At 44.8% G+C, this 19,278-nt stretch overlaps 2 protein-coding genes across 14 annotated transcripts in view; one reads left to right on the top strand and one right to left on the bottom strand.

Moving 5' to 3' along the window:
• The window catches only part of LOC135103367 (calpain-A-like), a 22,703-nt gene extending 9,489 nt beyond the window's left edge, over nt 1-13,214 (top strand). For 4 of the 12 annotated variants that reach the window (XM_064009447.1, XM_064009446.1, XM_064009448.1 and 1 more), the window contains 12 exons: nt 1,169-1,348; nt 1,967-2,036; nt 2,304-2,421; nt 4,894-5,028; nt 5,826-5,994; nt 6,665-6,781; nt 7,795-7,980; nt 8,450-8,614; nt 10,349-10,529; nt 10,855-11,018; nt 11,331-11,432; nt 12,589-13,214. In XM_064009447.1, the coding sequence (XP_063865517.1) occupies nt 1,169-1,348; nt 1,967-2,036; nt 2,304-2,421; nt 4,894-5,028; nt 5,826-5,994; nt 6,665-6,781; nt 7,795-7,980; nt 8,450-8,614; nt 10,349-10,529; nt 10,855-11,018; nt 11,331-11,432; nt 12,589-12,801 (1,800 nt within the window). In that variant the 3' untranslated portion in view covers nt 12,802-13,214. The other 8 variants (XM_064009450.1, XM_064009456.1, XM_064009449.1 and 5 more) reach the window with 8 other exon arrangements.
• On the bottom strand, nt 13,160-17,732 carry LOC135103368 (ras-related protein Rab-21-like). 2 transcript variants are annotated; one of them, XM_064009460.1, is made up of 6 exons: nt 17,171-17,732; nt 16,780-16,907; nt 16,039-16,171; nt 15,219-15,374; nt 13,979-14,070; nt 13,160-13,676 (listed from the first exon to the last, which is right to left on the bottom strand). In XM_064009460.1, exons 1-6 carry the CDS (start codon nt 17,211-17,213, stop codon nt 13,599-13,601), a joined length of 630 nt encoding a protein of 209 aa, XP_063865530.1. In that variant the 5' UTR covers nt 17,214-17,732; the 3' UTR covers nt 13,160-13,598. The 2 variants fall into 2 exon arrangements, with proteins under 2 accessions (XP_063865530.1, XP_063865529.1); XM_064009459.1 differs by having other exon boundaries at nt 13,160-13,679; nt 17,171-17,731.
• Between the last annotated feature and the right edge of the window lie 1,546 nt (nt 17,733-19,278).

Raw genomic sequence — 19,278 nt, forward strand, 5'->3', positions numbered from 1 at the left:
ACAATGACGAGAGTTCTTGATTTAATGTGTGACAGATTTGTACACACTGGACTCGAGACGGTTGATTGTACTCTCTCTCTCTCTCTCTCTCTCTCTCTCTGAAGCGATATGATTTATAACTGAGCAGCATCTCTCACGGCTGAATGTGATGGAGCGGAACTGAATGAGAGACCAAGACTGACTGCTCGTAACCGGGTGACTGACTGACTGTCTTCCTGGAACAAGTGGTGGCAAACATCTTCGATACATTAGTACTCAAACCACTTGTTCACCAAAAATGACTTTAGACTCAGACTCGGATTCAAGACTCATTAACTAATTACTCAACCACATTCACCCACCCACTCACATCATCCCACCTGTACCCGGAGTATTTAAATATGAGGGCCGAGATGGATATTTTCCAAGCCTCCCTCACAGTCTGTACATCAACATTTAGCTAAACTTCCAGGTGTTTCCAGACTCAGACGTGAAGGAAAACCAGAAATAACCTCGAGAATAGATTAGTAACCCCTAAGATGCTTTAAATAAGGGTTAAATAAATTGAAGGTTATAATTCAGAGCGCCCACCGTGACGAACCCAGACCAAGACCGAGACCTTCCCTCCTCCCTCCCAGTGTCTCTTCATCAACATTTCCCTCAGTTTCCAGGATTTTTGGGCACTTTCAAGTATTTTTCCAAACATAAATGCGTAGATTGTAGTAGTAGGAGGAGGAGGAAATGAGGAATGGAGGAGGAGGAAGAAGGAAGGAGGAATGAAAGGGGAGAAGGGGTGGAGAGTGGCAGTAGAAGTAATAGTAGTAGTAGTAGGAGGAGGAGGAGGAAGAAGGAAAGAGGAATAGAGAGTGGGAGGAGGTTGGGAAAGTGATAGTAATAGTAGTAGTAGTAGTAGGAGGAGGAGGGGGAGGATGTGTAGCTCATGACTAATACAACTACTGCTTTGAACACCAATCATACAGCTTTATGACTCGTCTCTGATCGGCGCCACACACACACACACACGGGTGCCAGGTGTGTGAGGTCGAGGATGGTGAGGGCGTCCTTCTTTCCATCCTCCCATTTTCTTTCCCTTTCTCCCTCTCTCTTTCCTCCCTCCCTCCCTGTACTCCCTCACTCTATCCCTTCTCAGTTATCACCACACTCCCACCTTTGTTTCTCCTCCCCTCAGTACACGTACCAGCGGCAGGTTAAGGCAGCCAGCAGACCCGTCAAGAAGCCCTTCCGAATACTGCGTCAGGAGGCCTTAGCGAGCGGCAAACTTTACAGTGATCCGGAGTTTCTACCCAATAACTTCTCCATTAACTTCAACGGCGTCACACGAAGGAGCTACGAGTGGAAGAGGCCCCTCGTGAGTATTTCTGTCTGTCTGTCTGTCTGTGTGTCTGTGTGTCTGTTTGTCTGTCTGTTGTTGCTGTTGTTGCCTCGTGTGTGTTTTTACCTATGCAGTAGTGATGGTTGTGGTGGTGGTGGTGGTGGTGTTGGGGTTCATGGCTGGATGGGTTGTCTTGGTTGTTGTTGTTGTTGTTGTTGTTTTTGTTTTATGATTATTAATATTCTTTTTCAGTGGCATTGTCATCATTATTGCTTTCATCATTAATCGTCATCATAATCATTGTTTTTATTATTACTGTTGTTATTTTCGTTCTAGATACCAAGAGTAGTATTCTTTTCATTATTATCATTATTATTATTATTATTATTATTATTATTATTATTATTATTGTTATTATTATTATGAATGTTTAAAGTAATAGTAATGCATGTCGATATTTATATGGTGATAAACCTACGCAGAAAGAAAACACAATATAAATCAGTTTTGAATAATGCAAGAAAGTAGTGGCTTAGTGGTGCGCTGGTATATTGGTTTGTACATGAGATTTATCGGTGTGTTGGCTTCTCCGTGCGTGGTGTAGTGCTAAATAACCGAGTGTTCCCTTCCCTCGTCCCTCCCTTCCCCGTGCAGGAGCTGTTCCAGAACCCACAATTCTTCATCGATGGAGCTACCAGGTTCGACATCCAGCAGGGAGAACTGGGTACGTCACACACACACACACACACACACACACACAGACATTCATATATACATCTTAGTGAGTTTTTTTTTCTTTTTCTTTCTTTTAAGATTTTGTTGTCCTTGACTAGACTCTTACATAAAAAAAATACACACTGATAAAGATAGAAAGGTAATAATCTTGATATTTGTGAGTAAATTGAGATAATTATACAATTACACGTGTAATATTGCCAGTCATGAGGAGTGTGTGTTGTGGGGGTGAGTGTTTGTATGGCTTGTGTTACAGGTGACTGCTGGCTCCTGGCGGCCGTGGCTAACCTGACGCAGCACCCTCACCTGTTCCACGTGGTAGTGCCCCGCGACCAGGGCTTCACTCACCAGTACGCGGGTATCTTCCATTTCAAGTGAGTACTGATGCTCTGTCGCTGCCGATGAGGAAAAGTAAGTGGTGGTGATGGCTGACCGGCTTACAGGAAAAGGGAAACGGTAAACATGAGAACTTAAGAACTCGAAGTAAGTCGTTCTTAAGTTCGTATTTCGTTATCTTATCGTATGTTATGTCATGAATCTGATCAGTATTTCACATGGTTTTTAAATCTGACTAACTTGAGTAAGGTTTGAAGATATTTTTCTTATAATTTCTGAATCTTTTGACTACTCTTTGGAGACTGGCATGCTCAGTGGGCCTTTTCTTTAGCCTTTTGTTGCCCTTCGCCGCAGCCCCTCTTACATAAAAAAAATAAATAAATAATAATAATAAATACCGATCCAGATGCAGTAAATCGTCAAGAACCCACGACATAACACAGCGAACATGATACTCTTAAACATTAATGGAATCACCGTGTGTGTGCTGGAGGGAAGGAAGGGGAAGGGTGAGGTTTTCCGATAGCGAGCAGTGTCGTGCGAACCAGAGTGTAGCGCCACGACGGAAACCTGCAACCCGTGTCTCAATTGATCGATGTGAATATACACCTTTCATGAACGCATTTACGAGTCGCAGGTCTGAAGTGAGCAAGTGGTGGCTGGGGTAAATCGGTGGTTAGTAGTGAAACAACCTGGCGCACTCACTTCCACTTCTTCCCATGCCTCGCTCTTAATATTAAGATGTAGGTAATGAAGGTGAATGCGACAGTTTATACAAATTATTCGACTCCTGCCCATGACTTCACTTGAACGTATGTAAATGACTCCTTGCCCTTCTTGCCCCGCCGCTGTTCCCGTGCTAATATTACACACTGTACACAGCCCGGAGTCTTCAAGGACGAGGTCGTTGTAATCCGAAACCATGCATTACCCAGGGCCTCGTCAGCGCAGCCTCGCGTCCTTACAGCCTCCTCCCTCCTGTCTTCACTCAGTCTTTGTTAACACGGCTTCGTACACAGACTCGACTATGCTGTACGTATTCAGAAACGCTTTGCTCTCTCATCATGACTACTTTCAAAGGCTACAGAGATGATTAGTCAGGTTCTCAAGGGTGTCTTTTATGATAGTAATGTAGAAATCTTGTTAATCTATGACTAGAACCATAAAAACACCCTTAAAAACCCGTGTAACTAAGTATAACCTATTGACTGTAGTAGAGATGCGGCGCAGAAGTGTTTCAGAATATGGTCCATTGTCATATGTAAACATTCGTGTCCCAACCACCAGACAATGTTATCTATATCATCTCCCCTTACTCACACTGACGTAAACACAGGCAGAGATAGCCATGACCTCCACGGTGTGCGATCTTGTGAACGTTTACATAAGTCCACGTGCTGCGTAGCTAAGCAGACCGCCAGATGCTGTGAAGATGTGTGTGTGTGTGTGTGTGTGTGTGTGTGTGATGATGGGAAACTGTTTGGGCTTTTATGTAACGCTCTAAGCAACGTCTCATCTTTCTTCCTACACTACTACATTCGTATTGGCTCTGGGCGCTATGCTACACGCCTCCACCACACACTCCACCACATGCCCAGAACACCATAACCGTTCCTATTTCTTACCACACTGTTGGTGCACCACACACTCCGCCACATGCCATAGACCATAACCCTCCCTATACTCTTACCACTCTCCTGGTGCACCCCTCACAACACCCAAGCACCATATTCTCCCAAATACCCGCACCGTACCCCCGCTACACTACATACACTGCATACATACAACACATAGCATTAAGTATCATACATTCCAAATACCCGCATGTCATTTCCTGCAACACTACACACACACACACACACACTCAACACCTAAGCCTGTGCCACGCCTGCCTTGTACTCTTCCCACACTAATCCACGTCGTTGCTAAGCCACGCCACACCCTCCTCACAACGCCACTCCCCCGCTGTGCCTCCCTGCCATGCTACATTTGCTACACTCTACCCTTTGCTATACACTACCACCACCACCACTACCACCACCACGATGCGCCACGCAACACCACGCCGCCGCCTCTCTCTTGTTTCTACCCATGTGGCTCCATTATTATCCTTACATTTTTTACATTTCTTTTACTTGTTTTTACTTGCAGATTGTCATATATAACATCTCTTCTTTTATTTGTAATGCAACACGGAAGAAACTTGTCATATCAATTAAGAACTTCAAGACGGAAAATTTAGGCGAATTATGAACATTCTACATTTTTCTTCCCTACTTGCACATCTAAAAGAATCTGTTGGTCAGTGGACAAACGATAATAATAATAACTGTGGAATTAACTCTGCGTATCTAAGGGACAGGAGACGATGCTACCGTGCCATCTACCTGTACATCCGTTGATTACTGGACAGATTCCAATAACTATGTAATTAAGCACACATTTAAGGGACAGGTGCTGAATTAGGTGTGTATCTAATTGGTGGTGCTGACGTGCGATGCCCTACACAGGTTCTGGCAGTACGGGCGGTGGCAGGAGGTGGTGATTGACGACCTGCTGCCCACCTACCACGGCCACCTGGTCTTCATGCACTCCCGCAACAAGAATGAGTTCTGGTGCGCCCTATTGGAGAAGGCCTACGCCAAGTGAGTGCCCCGTGTGTGTGTGTGTGTGTGTGTATTTAATAACTTAACAACCAGACATCCCACGAGACAAATAAGAGTCAGACCGCACTTTGACAGCCGACACTCTTGAATTACCATACACTCGCACGTGAGCATCGCATGGCAGTGTATGGGCAGAGGAGGCGTAGCAGCAAGACAATAGAAAACTTTGAGGGGTCAGATTTATGGATGCTGATGAGAGATGGTATCAGGTAAACAGGATCAGGTACTGCCTTATTGATGCCAGCTGGACTCTTGCCGACTCCTGGTGTTCTGATATCCGTAACTCTTTGAATGTTACGTCTTCTCAGGCTTGGTAAGAATGCCTGGTGTAGGTTCAGTAGTTTGGAAACACACCGCTGCCAACGATTGAGTACTGTAAGTGTAAGTAGTAGTTGTTTTATTTGTGTTTAGCAAGACTGTCTAGGGTTACTTAAATAGAGTGAAAAATGTCGTACTGTTAGCGTTAGTGGAAAGGTTAAGTTTGTATGTGTCTATGTCTGTGTGTGACTGCGTCTTTGTCCGCCTATGTGTCTGTTTATCTGTGTCTTTCTGCTTGTTTCCTTGTGTGCCTGTTTGTCTGCGTCGGCTTGTTTGTCTGTGCTTATCTGTTTGTTTCTGTGTGTCTATTTGTCAGAGTCTGTGTCTGGTGGTGTGTCTGCATTTGTGTCTGTCTATCTTTTCGTTTCTCTTTGTCTGTTTGTGTCTATCTACTTGTTTCTCTGCCTTTTTGTCTGCCTGTGTCTCCGCCAGTCTGCTAACAGTACCCTCCCCGGCAGGCTGTACGGGGGCTACGAGGCGCTGCGAGGCGGCAACATCAACGAGAGCATGGTGGACCTGACGGGCGGCGTGGTGGAGCTCATTGACCTTCGCTCCCCGCCGCGCAACCTCTTCGCCAGGCTGTTAAAGGCGTCCCGCAGGGGGGCGCTCATCGGCTGTGCTATCGAGGTGTGTAAAGCACAACGCGCTGCAAGGTTTGGAGGCTAGTGGTGCTTTTCAGTCTATTATTCTTGTAGCACCGTAGGAATCGAGAATGAATGAGGTAGATAGGCAGTGAAGTAAAGTAATAAACTGTCAGTGTTGCAAGGTTGTATGGTTAATGGCGTTTTCCGTCTACTATTCTTGCTACACTGTAAGAATCGAGGGTGAATAAGGAAGACAGCGAGGTAACGTAATAAACTGTCAGTGTTGCCATAGTATATAATAAATAACGATGATAACACGCAGAATGAAACGGTAAACCTTTATTTCTCTGACGTTTTCTTCAGGGAGAATACAAACATTCTCTCTGAAGAAGACGTCGTGTCGAGATGCTTGAGAAACAAAGCCCTGCCTCATGCCTATCATCGCCACCACGACCCGACTTGTCCTTCCAACCATTAAGTCCCTGTCCTACCAATGCATTAATTTCACTGCTACTTGCCATTTCCTTCCTAGAATCAGAAACCACTTGGACATTTCTTTGTCTTACAGTCGACTCCAAACGATATTCTGGCTTGACTGAAAAAAAAAAAAAATCTATTCTTTTAATCAACTTTCCTTTCTCGTTGGTATTTTAAAGATCTTGCAGTGGTTTTGTCGTAAATTGTTGCATTAAGCTCCTGTCCTGCCCCTCCAGCCTGACCACCCCGGCATCCGCCCTGAGAGCATCTTGTCCAACGGCCTCATCGTGCGTCACGCCTACTCTATCACCAGAATCACCGTCATCTCGCTCGCCACAGCCCCGAGACTCAAGGTCAGTGCCACGCTTAAGTCACCAGCAACCCCTTACTTCTCTTTCCTTCAGCTATGTTCCCTATACGCTTCTCAAGATGAAGAAGTCCATGTCAGTCTGTCCCTTTCCTTATTTACAGTTAAAAGGCTTCCAATGTTCCTTACACGCTTCTCAAGTCTACACCACCCTTTCAGTTTCCTCTTTTACAGTTACAGGGGCTTTAATATTCCTTATGCGCTTCCTAAGTCTACATCAGCCTCTTTCTATAGAGTTACATGGCGTTTTATGTTTTTTACACGCTTCTCAACATCATACAGTCCTCACCAGCTTCTCCCTTTTCTCCTTTACAGTTACAGGGCTTTTAATATTCCTTATACGCTCGCTTCTCAATACCAGCGGGTACTGGAGTCTGCCGGCCGAGTCCTCCAGTCCAGCCTCCACCCCGCAGTGACGCCACCACTCCATCATCTCGCTTACTGTACTTGTATTCCCCACAGCTTGACTCAACACGCTTTGCTCATCGTGTGCCTCAAGAAGACCACACCCTGATGTCCAGTGTTACTATTATGTTACTTGTTCTCTCTCACTGTGTTATTCTCACTCTCTATGTTACTATCACTCTGTACGTTACGATGTTACTATTACTCGTGCGTGGGCTTGCTTTACATGCTGTGTCTCTCCTCTTTCCCCTCCTTGTCTCCCCTTCTTGTTCTCTATTCCTTCCCCCCTTTTCCTTGCCCTTATAATTATACGTCTTGAGTGGCCCAGCAGTTCCAAGGCAGCTGTATAATGCACCGTGTACCCCTGTAATAACCCAACAAGCCTCCTCCCATTCTAGGTTCCTCCATGGTCCAAAAATTCCCCCCTCACATCTTCTTTCGCGGAAGTCAGTGGTTGGCGCCATGTATGAGTCTCCTCCCGTTGTTTCTGTCCCTTGCATCTTCCTCTGTGTCTCCGCAATTCCATCCCTCCATCTCACTCTCTGTCTTCCCGTTGATTTGTCTCCTCCTCATCCTCCTTCATCTAAATTCCAGGAGGAGAAAAGCATTACGCCCCTCATGCACAGGCCGCGTCTCCACGGTGCCCTCAGGTCCATGATAAAGCACCTGGGAAGCGTAGCCTCTGCGTCGGGCATTACCACACGCCACAAGGAGTCCTCTCATCTGCCCCACATCCTCGCTCCCTTAACCAACTGGAACCTTTCCCTGGCTTTCCCCGAGGTCAGTGTTGGGTCCGCAGTGTTGTGTTGCTCCTTCACGCCTTCCTACTCGTACTCACTCCCACTGCCGATGAGTTGGGTGTGGCTCCAGCATGGTGCCCCGCGCAGCTGCTGTGTGTTGGTGGTTGCGTTAGGGACAGATTGGTAGATTAGTAGATAGACTGGTAGATACGTAGATGGATAGATGGATGGATTGCTAGATTGGAAGATAGATAAGATGCAGAGAGAGAGAGAGAGAGAGAGAGAGAGAGAGAGAGAGAGAGAGAGAGAGAGAGAGAGAGAGAGAGAGAGAGAGAGAGAGAGTGAGACTTATGAGAACCTGATTATACTCGTATTAGTATAGCATCTATGGCTTTAGAAAACAGTCATTATAAAACCCAAGAGTGCCGCAAAAAAGCTGGGCAAGGGTCAAGACGGGAGTGCGTGCAAGTTGTGGTAACTAAGATGGTAACAGTGTTGGCGTCACACAGGGCCAGGCGCACCTCCTGAGGCTGCACAACCCCTGGGGCAACGAGACTGAGTGGACGGGTTCGTGGAGCGACAAGTCCCCCGAGTGGACAGCGGTTCCTGCCAGCGAGAGGGAGAAGCTTGGCCTCACCTTTAACGATGACGGAGAATTTTGGATGAGTTTTCAGGTTAGTTGATCTTAGTCCTTATCCTCGTCATCCCCTCCATCTTCGTTCTTCTCGCCTTCCTCTTCGATCACCTCTCAGTAGACACCTTTGTTAGTTCTGAATGATTATCCTCGTCATCCCCTCCATCTTCGTTCTTCTCGCCTTCCTCTTCGATCACTTCTCAGTAGACACCTTTGTTAGTTCTGAATGAATGTTCAAGTTAGTTACTCTTACTCCTTATCATTTTCATCGTCATCTTGTTTTTCCCCTCGCTTTCTTCCTCCTCCTGCTTCCTTTTGTCATTCGTGAATCATCAATCGTTGTGTCAGTTCTGGATGGTTTTTCAAGTAGTCCTCGTCCTCATGGTTATTATCGTCATCCTCCTCTCCCTCTTCTCGCTTTCCTCCTTCGTTAACAACTCGTAGAGGAACAAATATCGTGGCTTGTAATATATTCTATTATGTATTTCTGTCAACCTCTTTTTCTTCCTTTAGTCGTTCTCCTTCTCTCCTTCAATTTCATATAATTCCTCATGTCGTTATCATCGTCATTCTATTTCCTTCCTTTCCTTATTTACTTTTTATTGTCCTCCTCCTCTTCTCCTTCCCTTTTTCTTCTGCCATTACACCTTCTGATAAACTTCCATTCCCTTCATCCTTGTAATCTTTCTTTTCCACAAACCGTGCAGTCTCTATCAGTATCGCTATGCTACCCCTGATTAAGACGGCGATACTGGCCTTATCTTATCTCGGAGACCTGTACCCGTCCGCCCTTATCACCTACAGGCCGCCCTCTGTTTGTTGTGCCTTGGCTTGGCTGCGATTCGTACTGGAGTCTTGCGTGTTGAGTTCGCAAATAAGATCAGGGGATTGTTACGTAGTCTGAGAAAATGTATTTATAAGTGTTTTCATACGATCAATGCTCAGTTTTTCTCCTTAATGTGCCAAAAATGTTAAGTAATTTGTGTAATCGAGAGGTTTCAAGAAGTTTCTCCAGTTTTGGATAATCTTTTTTGGCACCTCAGTGGATAATTTTTCTCCCCTTTGGCCAAAAACCTCTTGCTTAAAAAAAAAAAAAAAGGCTCTCATGTTTTACAGACTTGATTAAAAACTTTGCGGGCCATTTAGTTTGGCCACGTATAAATCCGCTGTGGGTGACTGAGAGAAGGACGAAGGAGAGTAATGGCGAGTGTGAGCGGTGGTGCAATACTGAGGTCGTGATATGGAAGCGTTCATAGACAAGACGCATGATGGCATAACCGTGGTATTTCCTGCTTTTTTTTTTTTTAAGTTCGACTCCTCCTCTTACGCACGCACGCCACTTCCGCTGCTCCGTGAAGTGCCGCCAGAATAGAACAACATGTACACCTAATACTTTATTTTATTTATTTCATTTATTATTATTATTGTTATATACTACTACTACTACTACCACCACTACCACTATTACTTATTTATCATTATTTATCATTGTTATTATCATTATTGCATACTACTACTACTACTACTAATACTACTACTACTACCACCACCTCAGAGAACAAACAACACACAAGCAAACACGCAAGAGTACAAACAAAGCATGTCGTTTAATCTTAACTATCTCAGATCACGACATGACCTTAATAACATAACTACTGGACCCTCAGCCACTGTTTATACATCTCATTGATATCTATATGTATTGCCCCGTGAGGGATCGCCGGTCTGGTATGTACGTAAATGATAGATTAGTTTATTCCTTCACTTATTTCAGGATTTCATGAAGAACTTCAGCGTGGTGGAGATCTGTGACGTGACCCCTGATTTCTTCAGCGAGGACGACAACACCAACGGCAATGAGGTGCCCGAGGACATCCTGCGGGGTTGGAAGTCTGTCATGTACGAGGGGGCCTGGGTCGCCAACCACACGGCAGGCGGCTGTAGGAATTTCATCAGTAAGTGCCACGTGTTTAGGTGATACAACAAGATAACCAAACATGAGCGTGCCTTCAGAGGGATTAATTTTATGTAGTTAGTGGGGGGAAGTAGGATAGTACAGAAGGGTTAATTCCGTATGATTTAACCCCTCATGATTGCTGTCTATATTCATTCGTCAGTAGTGAAAGATCTGTGAAGCTTTTTTTGTTTCCTATGTTATATTTTTTTCTTTCTGTTATGAATGTTTATACGTATTTCTTTATTATCTAATTTCTGTTTTCTTACATAGATTTTATAATTTACTTCCCTCCATATCTGACCACCGTCTTCCCTCCACCCCAGACACCTTCGCCAGGAATCCCCAGTACACGGTGGAGCTGAAGGACCCTGACGAGGAGGACGACGATGACCTGTGCACCATCATCATCTCTCTCATGCAGAAGAACGTGCGCCAGATGAAGCGTTACGGCAAGGACTACGTGCCAATCGGCTTCACTTTGTACAAGGTGAGATGCGGCGCGCGCGCGCACGCACACACACACACACACACACACACACACACACACACACACACACACACACACACACACACACAAAAAAAAAAAAAAAAAAAAAAAATACACACACACACACACACACACACACGCACGATTTTTAAGTTACAAGTATACTTCATGAAAACACAATTAACTCATAATAATCTATCCTTTTATTCAACAATGGAAATTCCAAATCGGAAATTAATCATAAGCACGTAACCTTAAAATTGGTGAAGCAAATTGGCATTAGTGGTCGCTTGTTCCCGCCACACTGGCTAGTTGGACGCCCCCGCGCCGCTGGGGCCTGCCGTTGACGGGCCCCCGCCGCCCGGGTGGTGTGGGTGGCTGTGTTCACTGTGTTGTGGAGGTCCCGCCCCGCCCGTGAGTACCCCGCACTCCTTGCACCCCTGCACCCCGCACTCCTGAACCCTGCACCCCGCACCCCTGCCCTCACCGCAGCCCTAACGGGAGAGGCTCAGATCTAGGCTGCAAATTAGCTGCTATGTTGATAACTCAAAGCTATATACGAATATATATATATATATATATATATATATATATATATATATATATATATATATATATATATATATATATATATATATATATATATATATATATATATATATCGTTCACTTACTGTGATAGTAATTTAACTTTTTTAAATATCGGTGATACATTAATAGTGACTCCCTGAAGTGCAGTAATCAGGCACGCCACAGTTCCTCAGGCTGCCTCTCAATACGTGCCGCTCAATGAGGCTCACACGTGTACAGGTGGGCATGAGCGGGTCAGCGATCAGTCACGCTCAGTATCGGCGATGTGGGAAAGAGTGAGGCAATGGCTGAGGCAGATAGGGAACACAAACTCTCACTTCGACACAGTCAACCTAATGTTCCTAGGAATTAGATTTTCTCTCCCAATAAGACAAGAAGGTGGTGTACTTTGAGTGAGGCTTGCAGTGTGATGTGTGTGAGTAACAGGCGTGTGTGGCCTGGCCGCCGCTGATCCCCTCCTGCCTGCTGGCTGAAGGACCCCTACCTGGAGCACCACGGGAGGTGACTCCTTGTCTGCTTTACTCCTTCCTTTGTGTGCACGCCTGTTCCGGGGCATAGTACGTTCATGTGTGTGTTTGTATACCCATGTACATACACCACCTTCCTAATACTTTAAGTTGTTCTCTCCTTGAGAGATCCTCATGTACTAGCGAACTCATTCTGATATCATAGAACAATATTTTTCCCCTGTAAACCATAGGATTATTTCTTATTTATACGGAAAAGAGGAAAGATGGCTCTTAATTGGTGATGTCGAACTGAATGGTAAAACTAATGTTGCTTTATTCCACACTTTAGAAAGCACCGGGAGTTCACAGCCCGTCGAGTTTCTTGTGAAGTTTGGCTGGGGACGAATGTAACAGAGAGAAGCCCAGGTCAGCGTTGGGCTGAGTTGCAGAGGGTGTCGTAATCCTTACAAAGTGTTCAGGCACTTACAGGTTGCCATTCACATTTACTATTGCTTTCCTTTCCCGAACCAGCTGCCGCCTGGACGCCAGCCCTCGACCAAGCTGGACACAGACTTCTTCAGGTACAACGCAAGCTGCGCCAAGGTGCCCTTCTTCCTCAACACGCGGGAGGTCACCGCAAGGTTCCGCCTCTCCGCAGGATTCTACACCATCGTGCCCTCCACCTTCGAGCCAGAGATGACCGGGGAGTTCCTGCTCAGGGTGTTCACCGAAGTCAGGCAGTAGCTTGTCTGGCACCCCGTGGTTGCGGCGCCGCCTGCCTCACCTCCTCCCGTTCAGCCCACCTGGAGGCTCTCACACACATACACATACACACGGGGAGTTCCCTCGTGTGAGTTTCATCCTCATCAGTATTGTTTCATAAAAATGACATTGTTTCAGGACTTTTAATCACGCATTGCTGCCCCCAGCCGTCACACGTGCCAAACGCACCGCGCCTCGCTGGGCTGCGGCCCTCACACGGTCTGTTCCCGTCCTCTCACCCATCTCAGGTGAAGCAGAGACGTGTATTCCGAGTGATATTTTAGTGATAATGATTTTCGTCAGTGGTTGTTTTGTTGAGTGAAATACAAAAGTCTCCGTGTTCAAAGTATGATGGTTTTTTTATTGAGCAATAAATATAACTAATTACTATGAAATGTTGACTGATTTAGCTTGTCCCAGAGCTGCATGCATGACAGCCTCTAGCCGGAGTATATCAAAATAGTAGTAGTAGTAGTAGTAGTAGTAGTAGTAGTAGTAGTAGTAGTAGTAATAGTAGTAGTATTGATGGTGGTAGTAGTGGAATTTGTAACATCACACAATCTAGAAACAACAGAGTGAGGGTAACAATCAAGACAACAACAACGAGTAATGAGAGCACTTTAGGACAGGAGAGCGTCCAGGCGCAGCAACAACAGCAACAATAACAGTAAGAATGTCAGTCTTGCAATCGTCGTGTGGCAAGAGTGTATCACAGCGTGAATCATGGCCCGCGCAGCTAGGCGTGTGCTTCAGTGCCTCTCTAGTAGCACCTCAGCGTCTCAGCAGCAGCCCCCGCCCCTCGCCCGCTCCCCGCCATCTTCGCCCAGCTGCAGGATGGAGCCTCGGCGGTTCTTACCCTGCTGGGGAAGGAAGGTGTGTTAGCCCTTAGAACTCGGCTGACGCACTGGAATTTATTGATCCTTTCACTGCGGTATGCAACAATTCACACCATTAAAAACAATGTCTTTGATCTTTATAAGCGGCAACAAGAAAGAGGGGAATAATAGATTTTGTAATTTCTAGCCAGTATAATCACTCTGTCAAATAACAGTGAAAGGGTTAATACAGTTTATTGTAATGAAACTAGAGTATTTTGGACTTGAGGGTTCATGGTCTTAACGAGCCAGTAAGGCCTGGACCAGCAGCCTCCAGTACTCACTTCATTGGAGTACACTCTGAGGTTCGGGTTAGTGTTTGTCTCTGCCTGCTGCACCATACTGGCCGCCACCTCCTGGAACATCTCCTGCACGCCTGCAACAGCAACATCAAGTCCTCACCCACAGCACAGGGAGATACTAAAAACCTTATTTTACTTACATGATGACAGCGGAAGGCTAGTTGATCTCTAAAGTTTTCGAATCGTGTGGCAGTAAGTAAGCTGTTCACCTCACCAGTCTGTCCAGTGGCCCCACCTTCAATGTTGCATCTCTCGCTCTCTTCCCCTATTATTTCCATGGTTGTTGCTTCCCTGCACTTATCTATTAATTACTTGCCTCCCTCCCTCCTTCCAGCGTTCCTGCTTCACAAAACCTACCCACTTCCACCCCTTCTCTCCATCTTACTTATGCATGAATTAATTAGTGCGGTGTTGTGCCTCTAGTCTTTCATCTCTTTCACTCATAACCTCTGGGACAGTTTGCCGTACTCTGTTTTTACATCTTCGCATTGTCCTACTATTGTATTTTTACTCTTTCATCTTTAGTGTTTGCCGCTCTTAGTTATTAGTCTCCCCCTACAGTTCCAGTACTTGTGCTTCTTCATGAGGGGGAAAACAAGACACTCAAGGGGTAAAGGACGCTGTCAAGACCTGGAACGGGAGGTCTGAACATACAGCTTATGGCGGCATGGCTTCCCAGCGTGGCGCCATCAGTCAGTACGATAGTGGTGTCATACCAGAGGGATTCTATAATGGCATCGCCTCTGTGCTCAGGCCTTGTGCGGAGGTCTTGTCAGTGACCTTTCTTATGATAACGTATTCTGCTTTGTCGTTTATAGATTTACTTTTTTATTTTTTTATTTTTAATTTTTTTTAAGGGAAGTAAGATTTCAGGTCTTCCTTTTTTTTCTTTTTTTTCTTTTTTTTTTTTTTTAGATATGTCAATCTTCATTTCTTGAGAAAAAAATTAGGCAATATAAATATATAAATAAATTAGAAAATCATCAGACTTTTACTCAACTAACAAGATCTCAAGTGCTGTTTGTAGTACATAGTTTTCTCATTAGTTTTAAAATCTTCCGGCGACATTTGTCAAACTTAATTATTTCCTCAGTTTTATCGTGCCATGTTTGGGACTTGAAAGTAAAGGAAGTCGTCCACAATATGATGTTTGGGACTTAAAAATTAGTGAAGTCGCCCACAGTACAGCACAGTCCTGTAGTCCGTCACCAGCAAGACTCACCTGTGTTGTCCAGGGCCGAGGTCTCAAAGAAGGGTGCCCCAATGGAGTCAGCGTAGTTCCTGGCGGTGGCTGCCGGCACCACCCGCTGCTCCGCCAGGTCCATCTTGTTCCCCACCACCACCAGCATCAGCTCGCCCTCCACCCTGTGCGTTAACTCTGGGAAGGAAACATGTGATCAGAATAACATGAATGGCAAATGAGCCAAACTGAAATACTTATGCAAGGCCACTACAGAACTGAACCGGTCAACTGTAGAACAGAAATTGGGCGAAGGGATCGCTTATATTTCTATTTTATTCCCATTTTAGCCTGTCTCCCTTTTATGTGTAATTTATCTATTCTCAATATCCAATATTCTCTCCTCACGAAACATTCTGTGGACTTCAGCATCAAACAGATAACGTAACAGAAGTGAGGCAGATACAGAAGGTTAGGGAGGAGACGCAGCGCAGTGTAGTGATAGTGTTTGCACTCATAATGTACTTACAGACGCACTTAAGTAGTGAAATAATCTGTAGTTCATCTCATTCATATAGTACTGTATTTCCCTTTACAAAAAAATTAGGTATCCCTGCTTGCTATGCATGTAACAAACAAATATTTGATAATTTCTCGCATCGTATAATTTTCTCATAAAAGAAAGGGAGAAGTGAAGGGGGAAGGGAAGGAAAGAAAAAAGCAAATAGGAAAAAGAGAAAGAAAGAATGAAGAAAGGAAAGAGGGAAGGTAGATAAGCAAATAAGTAAACAGGTAGATAAGAAAACTTCACAATCTATTCCTCCATTCACACACAGCCACACACAAGCCACGCGCGCCTCACCGTGAGCCCACGCCTTGACGTCAGTGAAGGTGTCGTACTTGGTCAGGTCAAACACGAGCAGGGCGGCGTTGGCACCTCGGTAGTACATCGGGGCCATGGACCGGAACCTCTCCTGGCCCGCTGTGTCCCATACCTACAAGTAACATGTCAACTTAAGGACACAATTAGGCGTATAAAAAAAACCTTTATGAATTCCGCATCCTGCATCAGACGCTCCCCTGCACTGTGACAAAGGAGGGTCATGTGGATAATTAACAATGGCGCAGCGTGAGTCATACAAGTGAATCAGCTTTAATTACTGCTGCGCCAAACCGTGTAACCCACAAACTCGTATATTGTCGCATTATTTTCAGAGCTACACAGCCATTCTCTGGTATCAATTCACTCTTAGCTGTGGGGATGGAGTATTTAGGTATTATTGTTGTTGTTGTTGTTGTTGTTGTTGTTGTTGTTGCTGCTGGTGAACAAAGAAACCATATGACTCCCGTTCTATACCAGCAGTAGCATAACAGAGAACAAATGCATATTAAACTAGCAATTCAAAGCAACTGTCATGCAACAACATACGAATATAAGCGAGAAAGGTGACGGGTCTGATATGAAACCTGCTGTGTTCATGAGGATTTCAAAGCAAAGGGGAGAAGTGTCTCGGTGTACCGGAGTGTGAGGCAAGGGGTGCTCCCGCACCTGTTACTGGTGCGGGAGCGTGATGTTCTCTAAGGTATGTGTTGCGTACTATACCTGCATCTTGACCTTGACGTCATCAATGATTGCTTCCACGTTGCTGAAGGAGGCCCCTATGGTGGAGCTGGTGTTCTTCTGAAAGCTTTTAGTCTCGTACCGCGTCACTAGAGAAGTCTTGCCCACACCTGCGACACAGTGAAATATGAATGCTTTTCTGTATATCGTAATTAATATCGTATACCTTGATTTGCATTAACATTTATGATATTATGAGGTTTTCTAATCGTAAAATAACTGTAATCTCTAAAATACAATAACACAGTAACAATATATTAGCAGCCAGCCATCATAGCAAAAAAGTAGGGGGCGGTGCAAGGACGCTGCGCTGGTGGTGGCAGGGAGCGCCTCGCAACCCACCGCTGCTGCCTCTCCTCCGCTTCTTCCTTACCTTGCGAGCCCAGAATGACGATCTTCACCGCTACAGTCTTCATCGTGCAGTCTTCACTCAGTCCGCATTTGGAAGATGCACAGTGTGGATCTTGGTCAAATAAAGATGCGTGTGTGTTTACAAGTCCACAGCTAAAATATCACTGGCTGAGATGAAGTTTGTGGATGTCAGAGTTGACTTTTTTTTTCTGTATATTTCTTGCAGTCTTGTCTAGTTTCCACGTCACTCATTCATTAAAGACACGTTCGTCTCTGACACCCTTAATAGTACCTTAACTAAGTACACAAGGACGCGGTGGCCAGCTCAAGGCTCCTCCTGCATCCCATGGTCTTCACACTGAGGGGCCTCGTCACGTCACCTGTCCGCATCACCTGGTATATCTCATTGCCAGCCTCCGCCAACCTTGTTATTTCATCACCAACAACCTCACTTTGTTTCTCAGGTTATATATCGAGACACTGGTGAAGGAATCATATCGTCTAGATTATGTTAATGATGGTATTTCTAAATTAGTGTTTCATTCACAGGAGTAACTGCGTGAATATTACCGCGGCGTCCTTGAAGGCAACGCTACATCTGCTGTGGGGTGTTGGTAAAATGTAGAGTCGTAGTGAGTGATAATCGGCAGTGTGTATTGCTCCATACTGAGCCAATGGGGAAAAAGTTAATGACTGGGCACGTATGTGTATATACTAGTGCGACGTATAGTAGCAACAACACATGAACTCACAACACAACCTCACACTTCTAAAACGAAAATAAATAAATAAACAAATAAATAGATAAACAAATAAATTAATTAATTCTAACTATGACAACTGACAACTGGTACTATCTTGCAACTATAAAATTATAATTAGAGTAGAGTGTACCTTTAAATCTGACGTGGACGTGATCAGATAAAACTTATCAGCGTGATAACCCATAAACATGAATAGGGCAGTGTCGCTATCTGTGGTGATCTTTGGTTCAATGTGGCTACACAATGATAAGTAAAAGAAATAATAAAATGTCAGTCAATTAGTCAGTCAGTCACTCGCTCACTCCGTCACTCGGTCAGTAAGTAAATAAATAAAGCTTCATAATTAATAAACACAGAGTGACGTCACACAAATGGTTTATGACAATGGTCGTGATAATGATAGTGACGGTGGCGGTGGTGACGGTGGCGGCAGTGGTGGTGGTGGTGTAATAAATCTTTTCTGTGTTGTAAACTGTTCAAACTCTAATAAAGTGCACTGGGTCCTTCTATAAATAGCAAAAGATGTGAGCGTTCATCATCATCATCATCATCATCATCATGATAGAACTGTTTTTACAGATCTAGTGACAGATTAACAACATTTCTACATTAGTAACAGGAGAAACACGCTTTTGAAAGGCTGTAATTGAAGTGACACGCTTTTTTAAGGGTGTTTTTACAGTTCTAGTGACAGATCTACAACATTTCTACATTATTAACAGGAGAAACACCCTTGAAAACTCTGGTAATCATCTTTGTGGCTTTGAGAAACAGTCGTGAGAGAGAGAGAGAGAGAGAGAGAGAGAGAGAGAGAGAGAGAGAGAGAGAGAGAGAGAGAGAGAGAGAATTAGCAATAAAACACACACACATACACACACACACACCAGTGCTGTCATAAACATTCAAATTTCACGCACTTTTCAATCTCTAGGAAGGAGAGAGGGCGAGAGAAGTCTTGACATCCTAAGACTAACATTTCTCCTAATATTACAGGGTGCAGAGCTTGGGATATCACACGGAGGGAGATGAAGCGAGCCTTGGGGATGCCTGAAGGAGGGGCAGTGAAGGAGGGAGGCCTGGAGGCGAAGGAGCCTTGGGGATGCCTGAAGGAGGGGCAGTGAAGGAGGGAGGACTGAGCGCTTCTCTGATCAGACCATCCTTCAATGAATATTTGGACCGAGGCTTCGAGATACGAGGTGAGAATCCGTTTTTTAGTGTTTGAAGGCAGTTTTCAGTGTTTGTAGATGTTTTTAGGCTGTTTTAATGTTGTTTTGAGTATTTTAGGTTTGTGGAAGGAAGGAGAAAGCTTAAATACAATTACAAGGCCGAAAAAGGCTTAAATTGAGTTTTAAATTCAGCCTAGCGT

Source organism: Scylla paramamosain, chromosome 9 (assembly GCF_035594125.1).
Source record: "Scylla paramamosain isolate STU-SP2022 chromosome 9, ASM3559412v1, whole genome shotgun sequence".
NCBI lineage: Eukaryota > Metazoa > Arthropoda > Malacostraca > Decapoda > Portunidae > Scylla > Scylla paramamosain.